This window comes from Puntigrus tetrazona, chromosome 25 (genome assembly GCF_018831695.1).
Source record: "Puntigrus tetrazona isolate hp1 chromosome 25, ASM1883169v1, whole genome shotgun sequence".
Taxonomy (NCBI): Eukaryota; Metazoa; Chordata; class Actinopteri; order Cypriniformes; family Cyprinidae; genus Puntigrus; species Puntigrus tetrazona.
The window spans coordinates 1,684,835-1,700,084 of NC_056723.1; the positions used below are offsets into that span (position 1 = coordinate 1,684,835).

Genomic DNA, 15,250 nt, shown 5'->3' on the forward strand with positions numbered 1-15,250 from the left:
TTTATTTTATTTTTGTTTTTGAGAAAGAGATTTTTGCAATATTTTAGATGTTTAATATATAGAAATTTTTGTTGAATTTTTTCAAGCATTTTTTTTTCAGCAAAATCATCCCAAATGTCAGTCAAAGATGCAATCAAAAGTCAGATATCTCGATCGTTTCTCACCGAATCTATGCTCTGCACTTTTTCATATTTCCTAAAGAATCGCAGTCGGCGTCCCTTTGGAAGACCGTAACATCTACCGCAGAACAAGAGCAAATCAACCTAAAACCCTCTTGTTTTTTTCCCCTTTAATTCCAAAGATAACTCCACACATGCCACAATCAAGCGACCGGACCACAAGATATTATAAACATGTGTTTTCCTCGCAAACGTAAAGAAAGGCTGGACGGGCGAGCTGCTCGCTTGATTTAACTGTGATATCTAATGATGTATGTTTCCTCCTCATGCCCTATTAAGATTAAGAGTGACTGGAACTGCGCAATACGGGCACAATTTCCGGCCTTTGGAAGCGCGGCCTCAAATATGAGTCACGGCGAATATCACTGCCTCATTTTAGGCAACTTTCCCAAACGGGCTTCGAAGACATGGAAGTGGAAAGCCAGGAAACGAGCGTAAAAAGCCACCGGCGCAATTCATCTTGTCATTTATAACGGGGGAAAACGACGACGAGTCTATTCTTTTCGGGTTTAATGATCATTACGTTGAGAGGTGATGCGTTTTTAATGGGTTTTGGGGAGTTGGGATTCGTACTGATGTCATGTGCGCTCGAAAACGCCAACCTTTAAACCTTTTCATGAATTGACTTTTTTTTAGAAAGCAATCAACCAGCGGGAACAAAACAATAATATGATAAAAGCAAATAAAAAATAGTTTCTAATATAAAATATTATACAATATTATATATTTTATGCAATATTTATTATATGTAAAAGGTTACATATTATGAAATACTAATAAAATATTTATATATATATATATATAAACAAAATTATTGTATTTAACATGTAATATAGAACAGTCATATTTTTCAAATTAAATATTAATGTAAAACATCAAATATATTAAATTATATAGATTAAATGTTACATAATAAATACTGATATAAAATATCAAATCTAAAATATTACACATCGTCCACTTTTATATGGTACGCAATATATTATACGACATGCGTTTCAAGACCCAGATTCCCAAAGAGTTATTTTCCCCCCGGCAAAAACATCCCAGATGTCAGTCAGCTTGATATTTATTTAACTTTTAATTGCATCGTATCGGAATAGAAAAAAATATCAGTGCAGCACTCTGTAACATATCCAGAAATATACTCGTTCCACATTTCATGAACTGAGGAAGGATCTTTGAATCGTAGATAGACCGGTTTAGCAAAGTTGGAAAAAGAGAAGTGGCCTGAACGTCTATCGCATACCTTACTGAGAACTACGGCTAGATTACAGCAAAGATGAACCCACGGTAACGTGCGTCAGCTGACCAAAAACATAAAAAAACGACAGTGGTTTTGGAAGTCAACACATCGTTAGCCAGCGGAAAACACAGGGCCTTTTTCCTCTTCCAGTCACAAGCTTCTACAAAGTCTTTCTCTCGCTTTACACTTAGTACAAAAGAAGACGTTTCTACCCGTTAGCGCTTCGGTTCCTTAGGAGACTATGACATATAATATATAATAATTTATTTTCAGTGTTCAAACAGACAGATCCAGTGTGACTGGATAGCTAACATACTCTACCATGTTCCAGTTGGCGTTTATACATCCTCGGTTTGCACTGAACTCAACGAGTTCCTCCTCCGTGGCGTTTTGAGAGCGTGCCCCCAATCCCAGCATGCACGGCCGGCACCCTGCAGTCCTTTTAGAGCGAGTCAGTGCACGTACCTCCGGGCTCGTACCTACCGATAGAGTTTAGTATTTTAACTCTGTGTTAAAGCAAATATACATTCTGCTGTGCAAAACGAGCCGAGCGATTCATTTGCAGGTGAACACCTCCGTCCTCTCGCTGCAGGTGTTGCATTTCACGAAGCAGCACCACTGGAATTTACAGTTGCATTGCCACACTTTGGTGTACTGGTGCGTGTTGTAGCCCCGCCCACAGCACATGAGGTCACAGCCGTCCGTGTGCGGCGACGTCCGGTTGCACAGCCGCCCCTGCGTCCCCACGCTGCCCGTTTTGGCGTCCTCCTCGCAGTAGTTGGGCGAGCGCTCGATGTAGACCAGGTCCGTTTCTAAGGGCTTCTGGTAGTTGTGCGCCTTCTTCACTTTGAGGAAAGTGGGCTGTCTCAGACGCGAGGCTCGGACCACCTCCACGTGCACCGCCTTGTTGTACTTGTCCTTCAGGACGTAGCCGATCTCGCGGAACTTGGGTAGCGTGGTCCAGCAGGTTTTGGTGGTGCAGGAGCCCGACACGCCGTGACACTTGCACTCCAGCTTCATCCGCTCCTCCAGCACCTGCGGGGAAAAAGCGCGGCAGTGTGTCATGTCAGTGTGTATTCGCGATCGCAAAACCAGTCATAAGCTTCGAGTTTGGAAAAAGCTGCGCGGTTTGTTAGAACAGAACGGCATTTGGCTCAGATACAAATATTTGAAAAACTGGAGTCTGAGGGCGCAAACAAATCTAAATATTGAGAAAATCGCCTTTAAAGTCGCCCCAAATGACGTCCTTGGCAATGAGTATGACTAATCAAAAAGGCTTTATCCACCCCAAACACTTACCCCCGTGTCATCCCAAACCCAATTTAAGATATTTTGGATGAAAACCGGGAGGTTTGGGACTGTCCCATTGACTGCAAAACAACTGACCCGTCGTAAGCCCCTCCCCTCAAACGCAGATGAGCCAATGGCAGTCGAGTATCAGTTGCACAGAGAGTAGAACTCGGACGTCTGTACGTTTCAGACCCAAAGCTCACATCGTTTTCGTCTGGGGTGTTTGTAACACTGATTTTGACGTATCCCGAGATGATATATAATTCATTTTACTCCATTTCCTGAATCCGAGCAAAATTTTCCCTAAGCATTCATCCGAATGAAGACAAAATGTTCTTGCTGTCATACAGTTTTCATTGCTCAAGCATCAAATTGTCGAATAAAGTCGTTATTTGTGGTTTCGTTCCGCAAAAAGTATTCTTGTCGCTTCGTAATGTTTAGGTTGAACCGCTGATGGCATTCAGACGACGTCTTTCATACTTTTCTGCACCTTGACGGGGATCGTTCCGCTTCCGGGTTTTCATCCAAAGTATCTTAAATTGTGTTCAGAAGTCGAACCAAGCTTTTATGGGGTTTAGAACAACATGACCACGTCATATCTTTATGGCTAACCACGCTGCATCACAGGCATATCTTTAAAACAAAGCATTCTTTTGCGTTTTCGAAATGGTTGACGGACAGATAATGCAACATCAAGAATCACAGGTTGAATGATTACTAGTTACTTATCACACTGAAAAAGCACAGTGCACGTTCAGCATGCTTCAGAAATAGTACGAGAGTGTGCTGTTCTAAACACTGAAACACAGCACATGCTAACGGCTTTCGGAAATCAGCCTTTTTATGGTTTGCACAGGGCTGTTTGGAAGACAAGCAACGTACATGCAGTGGAAAAACCATATGCTGGCGTAGCGTCCATCTAATGTGCTACATTAATACTGCCGGAGACTTCAGACGCTCGCTGTTGATCCGCACCAGCAGCTCTCTGCCAGTTACCCATCAAACCTACTCTGTAATTCTCTCTACCTTCCTGCGCACCACATCTATGAGCAGGAAAAATAAATATAAATCTCCTATAACCAAACACCATGATACTCCCGGTTAGAAGTGGATTATTGAGCTATTTAATGCATTGCAGATCTTTCGCAGCAGAGAAGCTACGGAGCGTCATCAAACGGGGAAGAACCGAAAGAGACCTGCACTGCACACGGAGAAAGGCTTCATGTATGCTTTATTTTTAGATTAACGTTGGATATCAATACTGTACGAAACGCTGAAAGACTTTTTCCAGACCTTTTTTCTCTGTCTGGCACGACTCCTCACCAAAAGCAATTATCATTTCCCTGGAAAACACATGTAAACTAATTGATCAATCCCACAAAACCGTCTTGACCCACGCGAGGCCGTTGACGGTTAAAGTCGGTTGGGAGATCTCGATTTCAACAGGGTCTGCGCAATAACAAAAGAGGTCGGAAGGATTGTTCTGGCAAGGCATTTATGAAGTTTAGTTTAGTTTTGTACTTCCTGGCCTCGTCCTATGACTCATTCGAAGGCTGCCAGTTTTCCATTTTTATTAAAAAAACGCGTTCCTAATTGGTCTCTAATTGAATTATGCTAAAAATGAACAGAATAAATATGTTATTGCGTTATAATTTGACATTTTAATAACGTACTTGTTCTGAAAACTATTGAGCTGGCCAAATAAACCGTATCGTAAGGCAACATGAATTGGACTGCATGAATAATATTTTTTTAAAGACTGCAGTGAGGCATAATGTCTATGAAGAGTCTACGAAAGACACGCATACATATATAGCTGATATTGTGCGTTTATTAATTACATAAAAACTTAGCTAACTGAGACTTGTCGTATAACCCTTTTGGATAAAAGCGTCTGCTAAATGACTAAATATAATAACAAATAGAATGTATTAATTCTGCCCTGCAGTAACTGGATTTTCAGCCATTGCTTAACCAATTAGTGTCTTTGTAAAACGCTGATCGACTGAACAATCGTCCGAATACGCTCACGACTGCCGTTTACGCTCCATTTTACAATGAGCCAGCATACGCCCGCAGGCAACGGCGTTTCGAAATGAACGATGTGTTGCTTCACAAGCCGTCCGAAGGCCCGCAGCGCTGTTTACATTTGCCTGGATACGCTTACATCCACAGCGCTAATGTGGACCAGTTTTGGCCCCAGCTCGCTCAAACCACATACACGTATGATAGCAATTGAAATTCCAGAGCGGCAACTTCCCTCTTCCCCCATCCAGAGTCATATGGTACGTCCCGTCCCCCCTTACCCTATGATGCTATGGCTCCACGATTGCCATTGTGGGTCCTCTATAAAAGACGGGAAAAAAACCTGACTCAATGGAGCGAGGGCTGTGTTTTCAGTGCTGCAGAAAGACTCGCAATAATATCCTGTTACAGGCTTTAGACTTGATGATTCCATGCAGCGGCCTGCGATGGGGTTGGCCGGGCTCCAACTGGCAACCGCGATCCTGGGGCTCAGTCCCGGCTCGGCTCAGGCTCGCTCACACCATAAAGCCCTGTGTTATTAATTAGATCCATTTGTCACCGGAGTGCATGCGGTTCTGCCGTTTCAGTGCATGTTGTTTTGTGTTCTTGGATGACTAACAGCTATCAAACAAACAAACATGGCCAGAGCGGCGAGCGGCCAAACCGAGCTTGAACCGGGATCAAGGCGGGAACCGAGAAAACACGCAGTAATTGGCTGAAGCGAAACGAGTTGCTGAAAACGGCTGACTGTTGTGAAGCGATCGAGCTTGCTTTGGGTTTGCTCGGTGGGGGAGTCGTTTTAGATGCCACCTGAAACACCTGTTTTACATGGGGGGAAAATGAACCGCGCCACCCACGATATGGCGAATCGTTTCGGAGAACTGTCGAGACAAGCCGTACTTTGCAGAGCCAAACTGACACAGAAGTCTAAATGCATTTGTCTTTTCAGCATGAATTAATGGATACGTTTCTGAAGAATTCGTTATTTGTTTCTTCAACTAAACGGCGGCCAAAAGGCGCTCTCCCAAGCTTCAGCATTTTGAAGCCTCTGACATCTAAAACAGATTAAGTAGCATTGTCTGGAAGATTTTCCCAACCGTGCAAGTCAAACAAAATGGATAAATGTTTCTGAAAGGCGACCACGACCGATGTTGGTAAATTGTCAAATTAAGATGCTCTTGAGAAATAACAAATGAATGCATAAGAACTTTTCCCTGAAGGTTTTGTTTGTTTCTTCAAGCTACAAACTCTTCCAAGCTTCAGTTCTTCAAACAGCTTCTGAAGCCTAAACAGATTATAAAGCATTGTCTGGATGCTTCTCCCATACAAAGCTTTTGGATGAATGGTCTGGCAGTCTTGCAGAAACGACGTTGCTAAATGTTGAATCTAGATGTTTAAGCTAGTGCAGGAAAAAAGCCTCACCTTTCGGCCAGCTTCGTTGTTGTGAAGGTTCATCAGCCGCCGGGCATTTTTTTTAATCTCCCGGGCGTCCACGAACTTCCGGGAGAACTCGATGCCGTATTTGATGTCCGCGGAGCATCCGCCCCATTTCCAGCCCTCCTCCTGGTTGTAGTAGCCCTGTTTCTCCCTGTCGCAGCCGCAGTGGCTCATGTTGCCCTGGCTGCATGCGGCCGTCACGGCGTGGGCGACCCCAGCGGCGGTGATGGCGTAGGTGAATGCCGCCTCCCTGCTGCCTGGGGGGAAGAGGGAACAGGCTGTGACATCCGCTCAACAGGACTCCATCTGCATGCACAGACTTGTGTGAGAACTAAAATGAAAACCAGCCCATGTTTTAATCACCCTTGAGGCGTCCTAGGTGTATATGACTTACTTCTTTCACACGAATTTATTTAGAGTTATATTAAAAATGGTCCTGGCTCTTCCAAGCGTTGGAATGGAGATCAGGTGGGTGTTTTTTGTTCAACAGTCCAAACGTAGTCAAATAAAGTGCATATATCTGTAACACAATGTGTCTCACACTGCTCCGGAGGGTGAAAAATAGTGATTTTTTTTTTAATATAACTTAGACTGGATTGTCTGCTAACTTAAATGTTGAGGTGATAAAACCCCTTAAGTACTTGTAATTAGATTATACTATGTTTTAAATGCTCATAATGAGATTACAGTAACTTGGATGGATTACACATTTGCAGATTATTGACACAATGGCAGTAGGTTATTCACAATTAATTGATTCTCCCTCGTTCTTTTTTTTTCTTATTCGATTTTTTTGTGGTCGAACCACTTTGAACTAACAATTACAGTTAATATTTAACTTAACACATTTGCGTGTTCTCTGATTGGTTAACAATAATCCCATTTAAACCTATAAACAAATTTCAACATATGATTGTAATCAATAACATACTAAGTAATTCACCCAACACTGTGTATATATTATATATATTGATATTGATAACGTAAGCATCACTGTGTACAGCAACCACATAACAAGTTCGAATACCCTAGAAACTGCATAGCAACCAGCCAAAACACCCTGGAAACCGCATAACATCAACTCCCTAACAAGGACATTGTGCTAAAACTAATTAAAATACCTTAGCCCCCAAAGGAAAATTAAAAGGAAAACTACAACAATTAGGAAACTGCATGGTAACACCCTGGCGACCAGCCAGCATGTGCAAACAACACGGACATTTTATTTAAAAAAGTCACAGCTGATATGAGCCATTAATATGTCCAGATACTCAATGATTTGGTATCTTTTTCTAATCATTCAAAGTTGGACTGGTATGGAATAATAATAGTAATATTTTAGAGAAGCAATTTTAAACGATTGGTACAGATTTCTGTGTAGTTCCCGAAGATGAAACGCGTGATGAGCTGGTTTCATCCCAGCTACTAAAAAGTGTTTGTGTACACCTTTGAGGAAAAGGCTGCAGCTGTTAACCAGCGGACGCAGATGTTTTTCAGCGTGTGAGAAAGAAAAGCCAAGGTGCTGTCCAAAGTGCTGAATTCTCCTGCCAGAGCACCTTACAAACCCACCGCAAGAAACGCAGCGAGGTACATCTGGCCCTCGGCAGCACGCACACATCTGGAGCTTTATTTAATGTGACGCGTGGAGCAAACATAGAAGGACATTCCCAGATCGGCTCAACAGTCACAAGAAATAAACTAACTGATAACGGCCATCTCCCAAGAGCCAAGCTGTCTTATCAAAAGCTGTCTTTCTAAAGAGATGCAATGATTTCCCACAATAGTTGCGTGTTCTGTTACTTAACTCCAAATAAAGTGCTCTCCCTGACTTATTTAGACTGCACGGGCCTCTCTAGGCAAAACCAATCTTATCGCCATAGCAACTCCCAAGCAACCACCCTTGCAAGCACATTACATGCTTAAAAACCATTTAGAAGACCATAGCCAAGAGAACAAGCAACGCTGAACAACGCACTAGCAACCACGCTGTGCTAAAACATGCATGGTTTTTACATGCTGGTCAAAAAAAACAATAGCATAGCAACACCCAAGCAATGACATGACACTGGACTAAATTATGGACATCTTAGCAACTCCCTAGCAACCATCCAGAACTCTCCAGCATCCAAAATGTGCTAAAAGCAAATTAGAACACATTAGCAGCTGCATAGCAACACCATACCATTCACCCAGAACACTCTAGCAAACACATTAGCAACTGCATAGCAACCATGCGGAACACTCTAGCAACCACGTTGTGCTAAAAAACGCCTTGGCAACACCATAGAGACCACATAATATTGAACAAAAAAAAACAACCTTAATCAACTCCCAGTTTAACCACTTTAGCAACCAAACTGTGCTAAAACAATATCTTAGCAACACCTTAGCAACCTGACCAATCTGGGTAAATAAACTAACGTTAAAACTACAAAACCTGCATCATACCAAAAGGATGCTGTAAAGGTGCTTCAACTAAGCACTGAGTTAAAGGTATGAATATTTATGTAATGTCATCATTTCAGTTTTTTTTATTTCTAAAATATTTGCAAAGTTGTTGCAAAGTTGTTTTGTGCTTTGTCGTTATAGTATATGGAGTGTATAATATTAATGTGTGGAAAAAAGTCATTTAAAGCAGTTTAAAATAAGGTTGCAACATAAAACGTGAAAAAATGATGGGTTGTGAATATATTAATGGGCATTTATGGCTTTATGAAATCTACCCTATAAAATCTGTTCGTCCAAAATGTTACAAGTAGACCATAATAATCGACCAGTCAGCTTGTGACGGCAGAAAAGACTTTCGCTCCTCACACACACTGGCATGTGCAAGTCTTTGACTCGAACACACACACACACACACACACACACACACACACACACACACACACACAGGGCCAGTGTAATGGCAAAAGCAGGAAAAAAAGATTAGTGCCAATGTAATGGCAAAAGCACGGACCAGCGTTTGGCTCCGTCCCTCACCTACACACACACACACACACACTTTAGGGAAACGAAGGGGTGTTGATGGACTGTCACCCCTGTTGTGTCTGGATATAAGACGGCTGCTAATGAGACCAAATCATACCCAGAAACCGAGAGCAGATGCAGAGTCACTTCTATGTTCTGAATATAACATTAACACACTTCTCTTACTATTTAGGAAGCATGCATCTATAAGCAGGGCATATTTTATTCTATTTTATATAATATTAAATATTATAATATTTATAAAATATTCTATTTTATTTATTTTTATTTTTTTACTTCGACTGGCCAAAAGTTAAGACATTTTTAAAGACGTTTTAGTTTTTTTGTTATTTCCAAAATGATAACACAGCGTTAATAACTTTAATTTCTATATATGCTTGCTGAATTAACATTTATTGTAATGAATTTATATGAAGATTGTTTTAAGTCGGGTAACACTTTATTACAACAATAAATAATTAAGCATTAATAAATAGTCAGTTCATCCTTTATAAAGCATGTTAATAGTCATTATTAAGCAGTTTATTCATTTCAAGATGCAAAACTGTATTTTACTGTACGCTTGATTTATCACTTATCATGTATACAGTTGTACGGTTTCTTTTTTTGCATTTTCGGAAAAATTCTGTATCCCTCATTTCCTTTGTAAAGGCTTCCCAAGCTATAAATAGACGGCTGGCAACTAATAAATGCTTTATAACTACATTTATTAACACACTGAGCGACTATTATACCAATAAGATTTATTAATGTACTTTTAAACCATTTATTATTCATAACATAATTTAGAAATGATAAATTGATCATTAATAAAGTATGATTATTATTAAACGCTATACGCGCACTTAAAAACAATGCATCGAAGATTATATATTGGCATATGTCTTAGTTAGCTTATATATATATTTAGTATTTTCAATGTGACTTTTTTCGAAAGCGAAAAAATGAGAGAAACAAAAAGCGATGCACGCTTACAAACAATTCCAGTCTCCAAGATTTTCTAAAAATACAGCCTTCCCCCAGCCTCGCAATCTTTCCGATCCATCGCGCAGGCGGTGCCCAATCAGGCGGCCGTCCACAGCGGGTTAACGGTACGAGAGGGCCGTGCTCGCAAACGCCAAAGTGAATAAAGCACATCGGATGAGGCCAGACCCAAAGCCCTGACTCGACTCCAGCTAGAAGCACCCTGGGATAGCCTCGAACCCTGCCAGTGGAAAACTGGACTGACCAGAAAACCCTCAAAGAACTTGGAAGGGAAGAAGAGAGGAATATTAAAACAGATGTCTAATAGAGTTTAGTGGCAAGTGTCTGCGACAGAATCCAAGATCGCTGTGGAAGAGTAGCACTCTGTCTCTGTTTATATATATATATATATATATATATCTCCTCGTGACCTTACGTAGAGAAGGTGCGTGGACGACTGCGTCGGTCATACCGCCTGACCGCTTTGGCTCGGAACGGACGAGAGCGAACCGCTAAACAAATCACGTTTGACACGGCTGAGGAGATTTACAACCTCAGAGAGAACAAACAATCCCGTTGAACCCTACGGTGGCCCGGGCAGCTCCGAATGCTCCATTCACGGCCGGCGGACGGACGCAGCGCGCTCGAGGGACGCTCTGAGGCCGGAGAACACGGCCAAGCGCTGCTAAATCTGCATCCGAGGTCAGCGAGAGCATCGAGAAGAGTTACGATGAAGCTACGGCCGTCGAATGAGAGGAGAGACTCACTCGCACTCATTAGTGAAGCCGAGCGTCTTAAAGGGATCGTTCACCCAAAAAGTACAGCTCTGTGCAGAGTTGCAAACGGCAGGAAGGGATTGTGTGTTTTATAAGCTTTACAACCGCCCAAATGAGCAGATCCTGTTCAATAAAACACGAGTGTCTCTGAGCGGCCACCGTGTGCTGCGATGCATACTAGATGCTAGGTGCAGTCGATTATTTCGAAAAGTAATTATACATACTTTTTACACGCGTACACAAATCCTTAAATGTTTAAATATATTCAGTATTATAAAAATATATACATTTAAGACACATTTTAAGTAATTTAAGTAATATATTTTAGATTTGAAAAAATATATATAATAAAAATATATATATATATAAATATATATATATATATATATATATATATATATATATATATATATATATATATATATATATATATATATATATATATATATATATATATATATATATTTTTTTCATTTATTTTAAATATACTTGCCAATAGTGATTGGGTGAAATTATTGATAAATTCTAAATAATAATATTATATACATATATAATTTTTTTATTATTATTTTTAATTTACTTGCCAATAGTAATTGGGTGAAATCACTTAATATAATATAATCACATTAATATAATGATATAATAAATAAATAAATATAATATAATGATAAAATAAACCTTTTTTAACCTTTTCGGAGCAAACGCGTATGAAAATATCCTCCATGAAATACAGTCAAATAACTGAGTTTGTTGGGGAATGAGATGCAGCGTAAAAGCAAGATATGTCAGATGAGGGGAGAATATCCTTTACATGAAATCAAAAACGAGTCGACAAACGTTGTGTAATCCAGTACTGAGGGAGTTTCGTGACTCTCAGCATTTCTAGATCAAGCAGCTCTTTAATCACGAGCCCATCCAGAGAAGCTTTAATGAAGCACACTACCGCTCTATTGTTCAGAAACGCTCGCATTTGAATGCTCTTTAAGATCTGAGATCAAGGAACCACCTCAGATCACATAGGCTTATCATGCATGAAAATGCACGCTATTTATATTTAAAGTGTCCGTGATAAGGTTAAGGTCCATGCACCCGTCTGGTTCAGATCTGATTGTGACAGACACAGGAGGAGTCTCCTATTCACAAACACACTCGGGCACTAAACCATTTCAATACACACTCACTTGCATCATATATATATATTTTAATTAGTGTTTTATTTCACATATATATATATATATATATATATATATATATATATATATATATATATATATATATATATATATATATATATATATATATATATATATGTGAAATAAAACACTAATTAAAAATATTAGAACATTTAAGAAGTTAGAAATAATAAAAGTATAAAAACTATCTACAAATTACATGTTTTGTTATATGTATACCTTTATTTTTTCCGTTTTTTTTTCATTCAATACACACACATTAACCTTAGTTTAATTAAATTAGTATAAATTTAAAAAAAAAAAAAAAATCAAGAAGCAAATGCATAAATGATATACGTTCAATCTATGAATATTTTAAACATTTAAATGTAATGTTTTGAATACAATAAAAAAACAAATGTTATTATAATTCAATGAAATTAAAGTATGAACTGTTGTAGATGCAAATTATATAGCGCGTGTATTATCTTTAATTAAATGCATTTATTTTGGTCGTTTTGCATTTTAAATCTAGTGAAATGATCATTGCTCTAATTAAAAACTAAAATAAAACTAGTATTAAAAAGTTCCAGTTTCCAGTCGAAATTAAATTCAACCCAAAATGTTCATTTGTCAACTACTCATATTCATCGAAAAAAATAATAATGATTTCAAAAGTTTGAGCACAGCAGAAGCAGCCTCTTATCTCATTTTCCTACTTTCCCGTGTTCTTTGTCCCTGATGGGAACATCTAATCCCTGACCTGCACTAAACGGACACATTTCCATACAGATACGTGATTGATTCAGCAGGAATACCTCCAGAGATTCAGATCTGCTTCCTGGGGCTGCGGGGTCATTTGACTAATCTGCACTTTATCCGTGACACACGGCCCGATGTCAAAGAGTCAGAACCTGACCCCCGCTGCACGTTCGATGATTTAATCCAAGCTTCTGATTCCAAGGAGCTCCTGACAATAAATTCCAAGTAGTTGGGTTTCACGCTTCAGTGCATGCGCTTAAGATTTCCTTCTGATAACTGCAGCGCCATTTTGAAGAAAACTTCCTTCTCTTTCTTCAGACTTGTCTTGAGGTGCTGATTTCTGTAAATGATGTGCCAGGTCGAAGCTCGTCTCGGCTGTGACTGTCACAGCTCGGTCGTTACATGGTTTTTTTTCTCTGAATTCTTAGAAAAGCTCACACTTCTTTTGCCACAGTATTTGTGATTTTTTAATCTCACAATTCATAATTTTCTTGCCAAAATATTATTCTGGTTCATGTTTTCCTCATCTCACAATTCAGATTTTATCATAATCCTGAGTTCATGTCTTACAATATTATACTGTATCTCACAATCTTTTGTATCTCACACTCTAGTTTATATCTTGCAATTCTAAATTATTTTTTTACAATCCTGAGATTATATCTCAAAATTCAGTTTATCTCGATCTTTACTTCATATCCCTCAATCCTGAGTTTATATCCCAGAATTTTGAGTTCATATCCCACAATCCTGAGTTCATATCCCGCAATCCTGAGTTCATATCCCACAATTTTGAGTTCATATCCTGAGTTGAGTTCATCATATCCCACAATCCTGAGTTCATATTCATATCCCAGTTCAATCCTGAGTTCATATCCCACAATCCTGAGTTCATATCCCACAATCCTGAGTTCATATCCCACAATCCTGAGTTCATATCCCACAATTTTGAGTTCATATCCCACAATCCTGAGTTCATATCCCACAATCCTGAGTTCATATCCCACAATCCTGAGTTCATATCCCGCAATCCTGAGTTCATATCATATCCCACAATCCTGAGTTCATATCCTGCAATCCTGAGTTCATATCCCGCAATCCTGAGTTCATATCCCACAATCCTGAGTTCATATCCCACAATCCTGAGTTTATATCCCACAATTTTGAGTTTATATCCACAATCCTGAGTTTATATCCCACAATCCTGAGTTCATATCCCACAATCCTGAGTTCATATCCCACAATCCTGAGTTTATATCCCACAAGTTCACATATCCCACAATCCTGAGTTTATATCCCACAATCCTCCCAGTTCATGAGTTCATATCCCACAATCCTGAGTTCATATCCCACAATCCTGAGTTCATATCCACAATCCTGAGTTCATATCCCACAATCCTGAGTTCATATCCCACAATCCTGAGTTCATATCCCACAATCCTGAGTTCATATCCCACAATCCTGAGTTCATATCCCACAATCCTGAGTTCATATCCCACAATTCTGAGTTCATATCCCACAATCCTGAGTTTATATCCCACAATCCTGAGTTTATATCCCACAATCCTGAGTTCATATCCCACAATCCTGAGTTCATATCCCACAATCCCACAATCCTGAGTTCATATCCCACAATCCTGAGTTCATATCCCACAATCCTGAGTTCATATCCCACAATCCCAGTTCATATCCACAATCCTGAGTTCATATCCCACAATCCTGAGTTCATATCCCACAATCCTGAGTTCATATCCCACAATCCTGAGTTCATATCCCGCAATCCTGAGTTTATATCCCACAATCCTGAGTTCATATCCCACAATCCTGACATATCCCCTGAGTTTATATCCCATCCTGAGTTTATATCCCACAATCCTGAGTTCATATCCCACAATCCTGAGTTTATATCCCACAATCCTGAGTTCATATCCCACAATCCTGAGTTTGAGTTCCCACAATCCTGAGTTCATATCCCACAATCCTGAGTTCATATCCCATATATCCACAATCCTGAGTTTATATCCCACAATCCTGAGTTCATATCCCACAATCCTGAGTTCATATCCACAATCCTGACAATCCTGAGTTCATATCCCACAATCCTGAGTTCATATCCCACAATCCTGAGTTCATATCCCACAATCCTGAGTTCATATCCCACAATCCTGAGTTCATATCCCACAATCCTGAGTTCATATCCCACAATCCTGAGTTCATATCCCACAATCCTGAGTTCATATCCCACAATCCACAATCCTGAGTTCATATCCCACAATCCTGAGTTCATATCCCGCAATCCTGAGTTCATATCCCGCAATCCTGAGTTCATATCCCACAATTTTGAGTTCATATCCCACAATCCTGAGTTCATATCCCACAATCCTGAGTTCATATCATATCCCACAATCC

At 39.7% G+C, this 15,250-nt stretch overlaps 1 protein-coding gene across 2 annotated transcripts in view; it reads right to left on the bottom strand.

Annotated features, from left to right (window-relative positions):
• Positions 1-1,241: 1,241 nt before the first annotated feature.
• The window catches only part of wnt7bb (wingless-type MMTV integration site family, member 7Bb), a 34,337-nt gene continuing 20,328 nt past the window's right edge, over positions 1,242-15,250 (bottom strand). For both annotated transcript variants that reach the window (XM_043227221.1, XM_043227220.1), the window contains exons 3-4: positions 6,163-6,434; positions 1,242-2,460 (exon numbers count right to left, since the gene is read on the bottom strand). In XM_043227221.1, the coding sequence (XP_043083156.1) occupies positions 1,981-2,460; positions 6,163-6,434 (752 nt within the window). In that variant the 3' untranslated portion in view covers positions 1,242-1,980. The remainder of the gene's footprint in view (positions 2,461-6,162; positions 6,435-15,250) is intronic.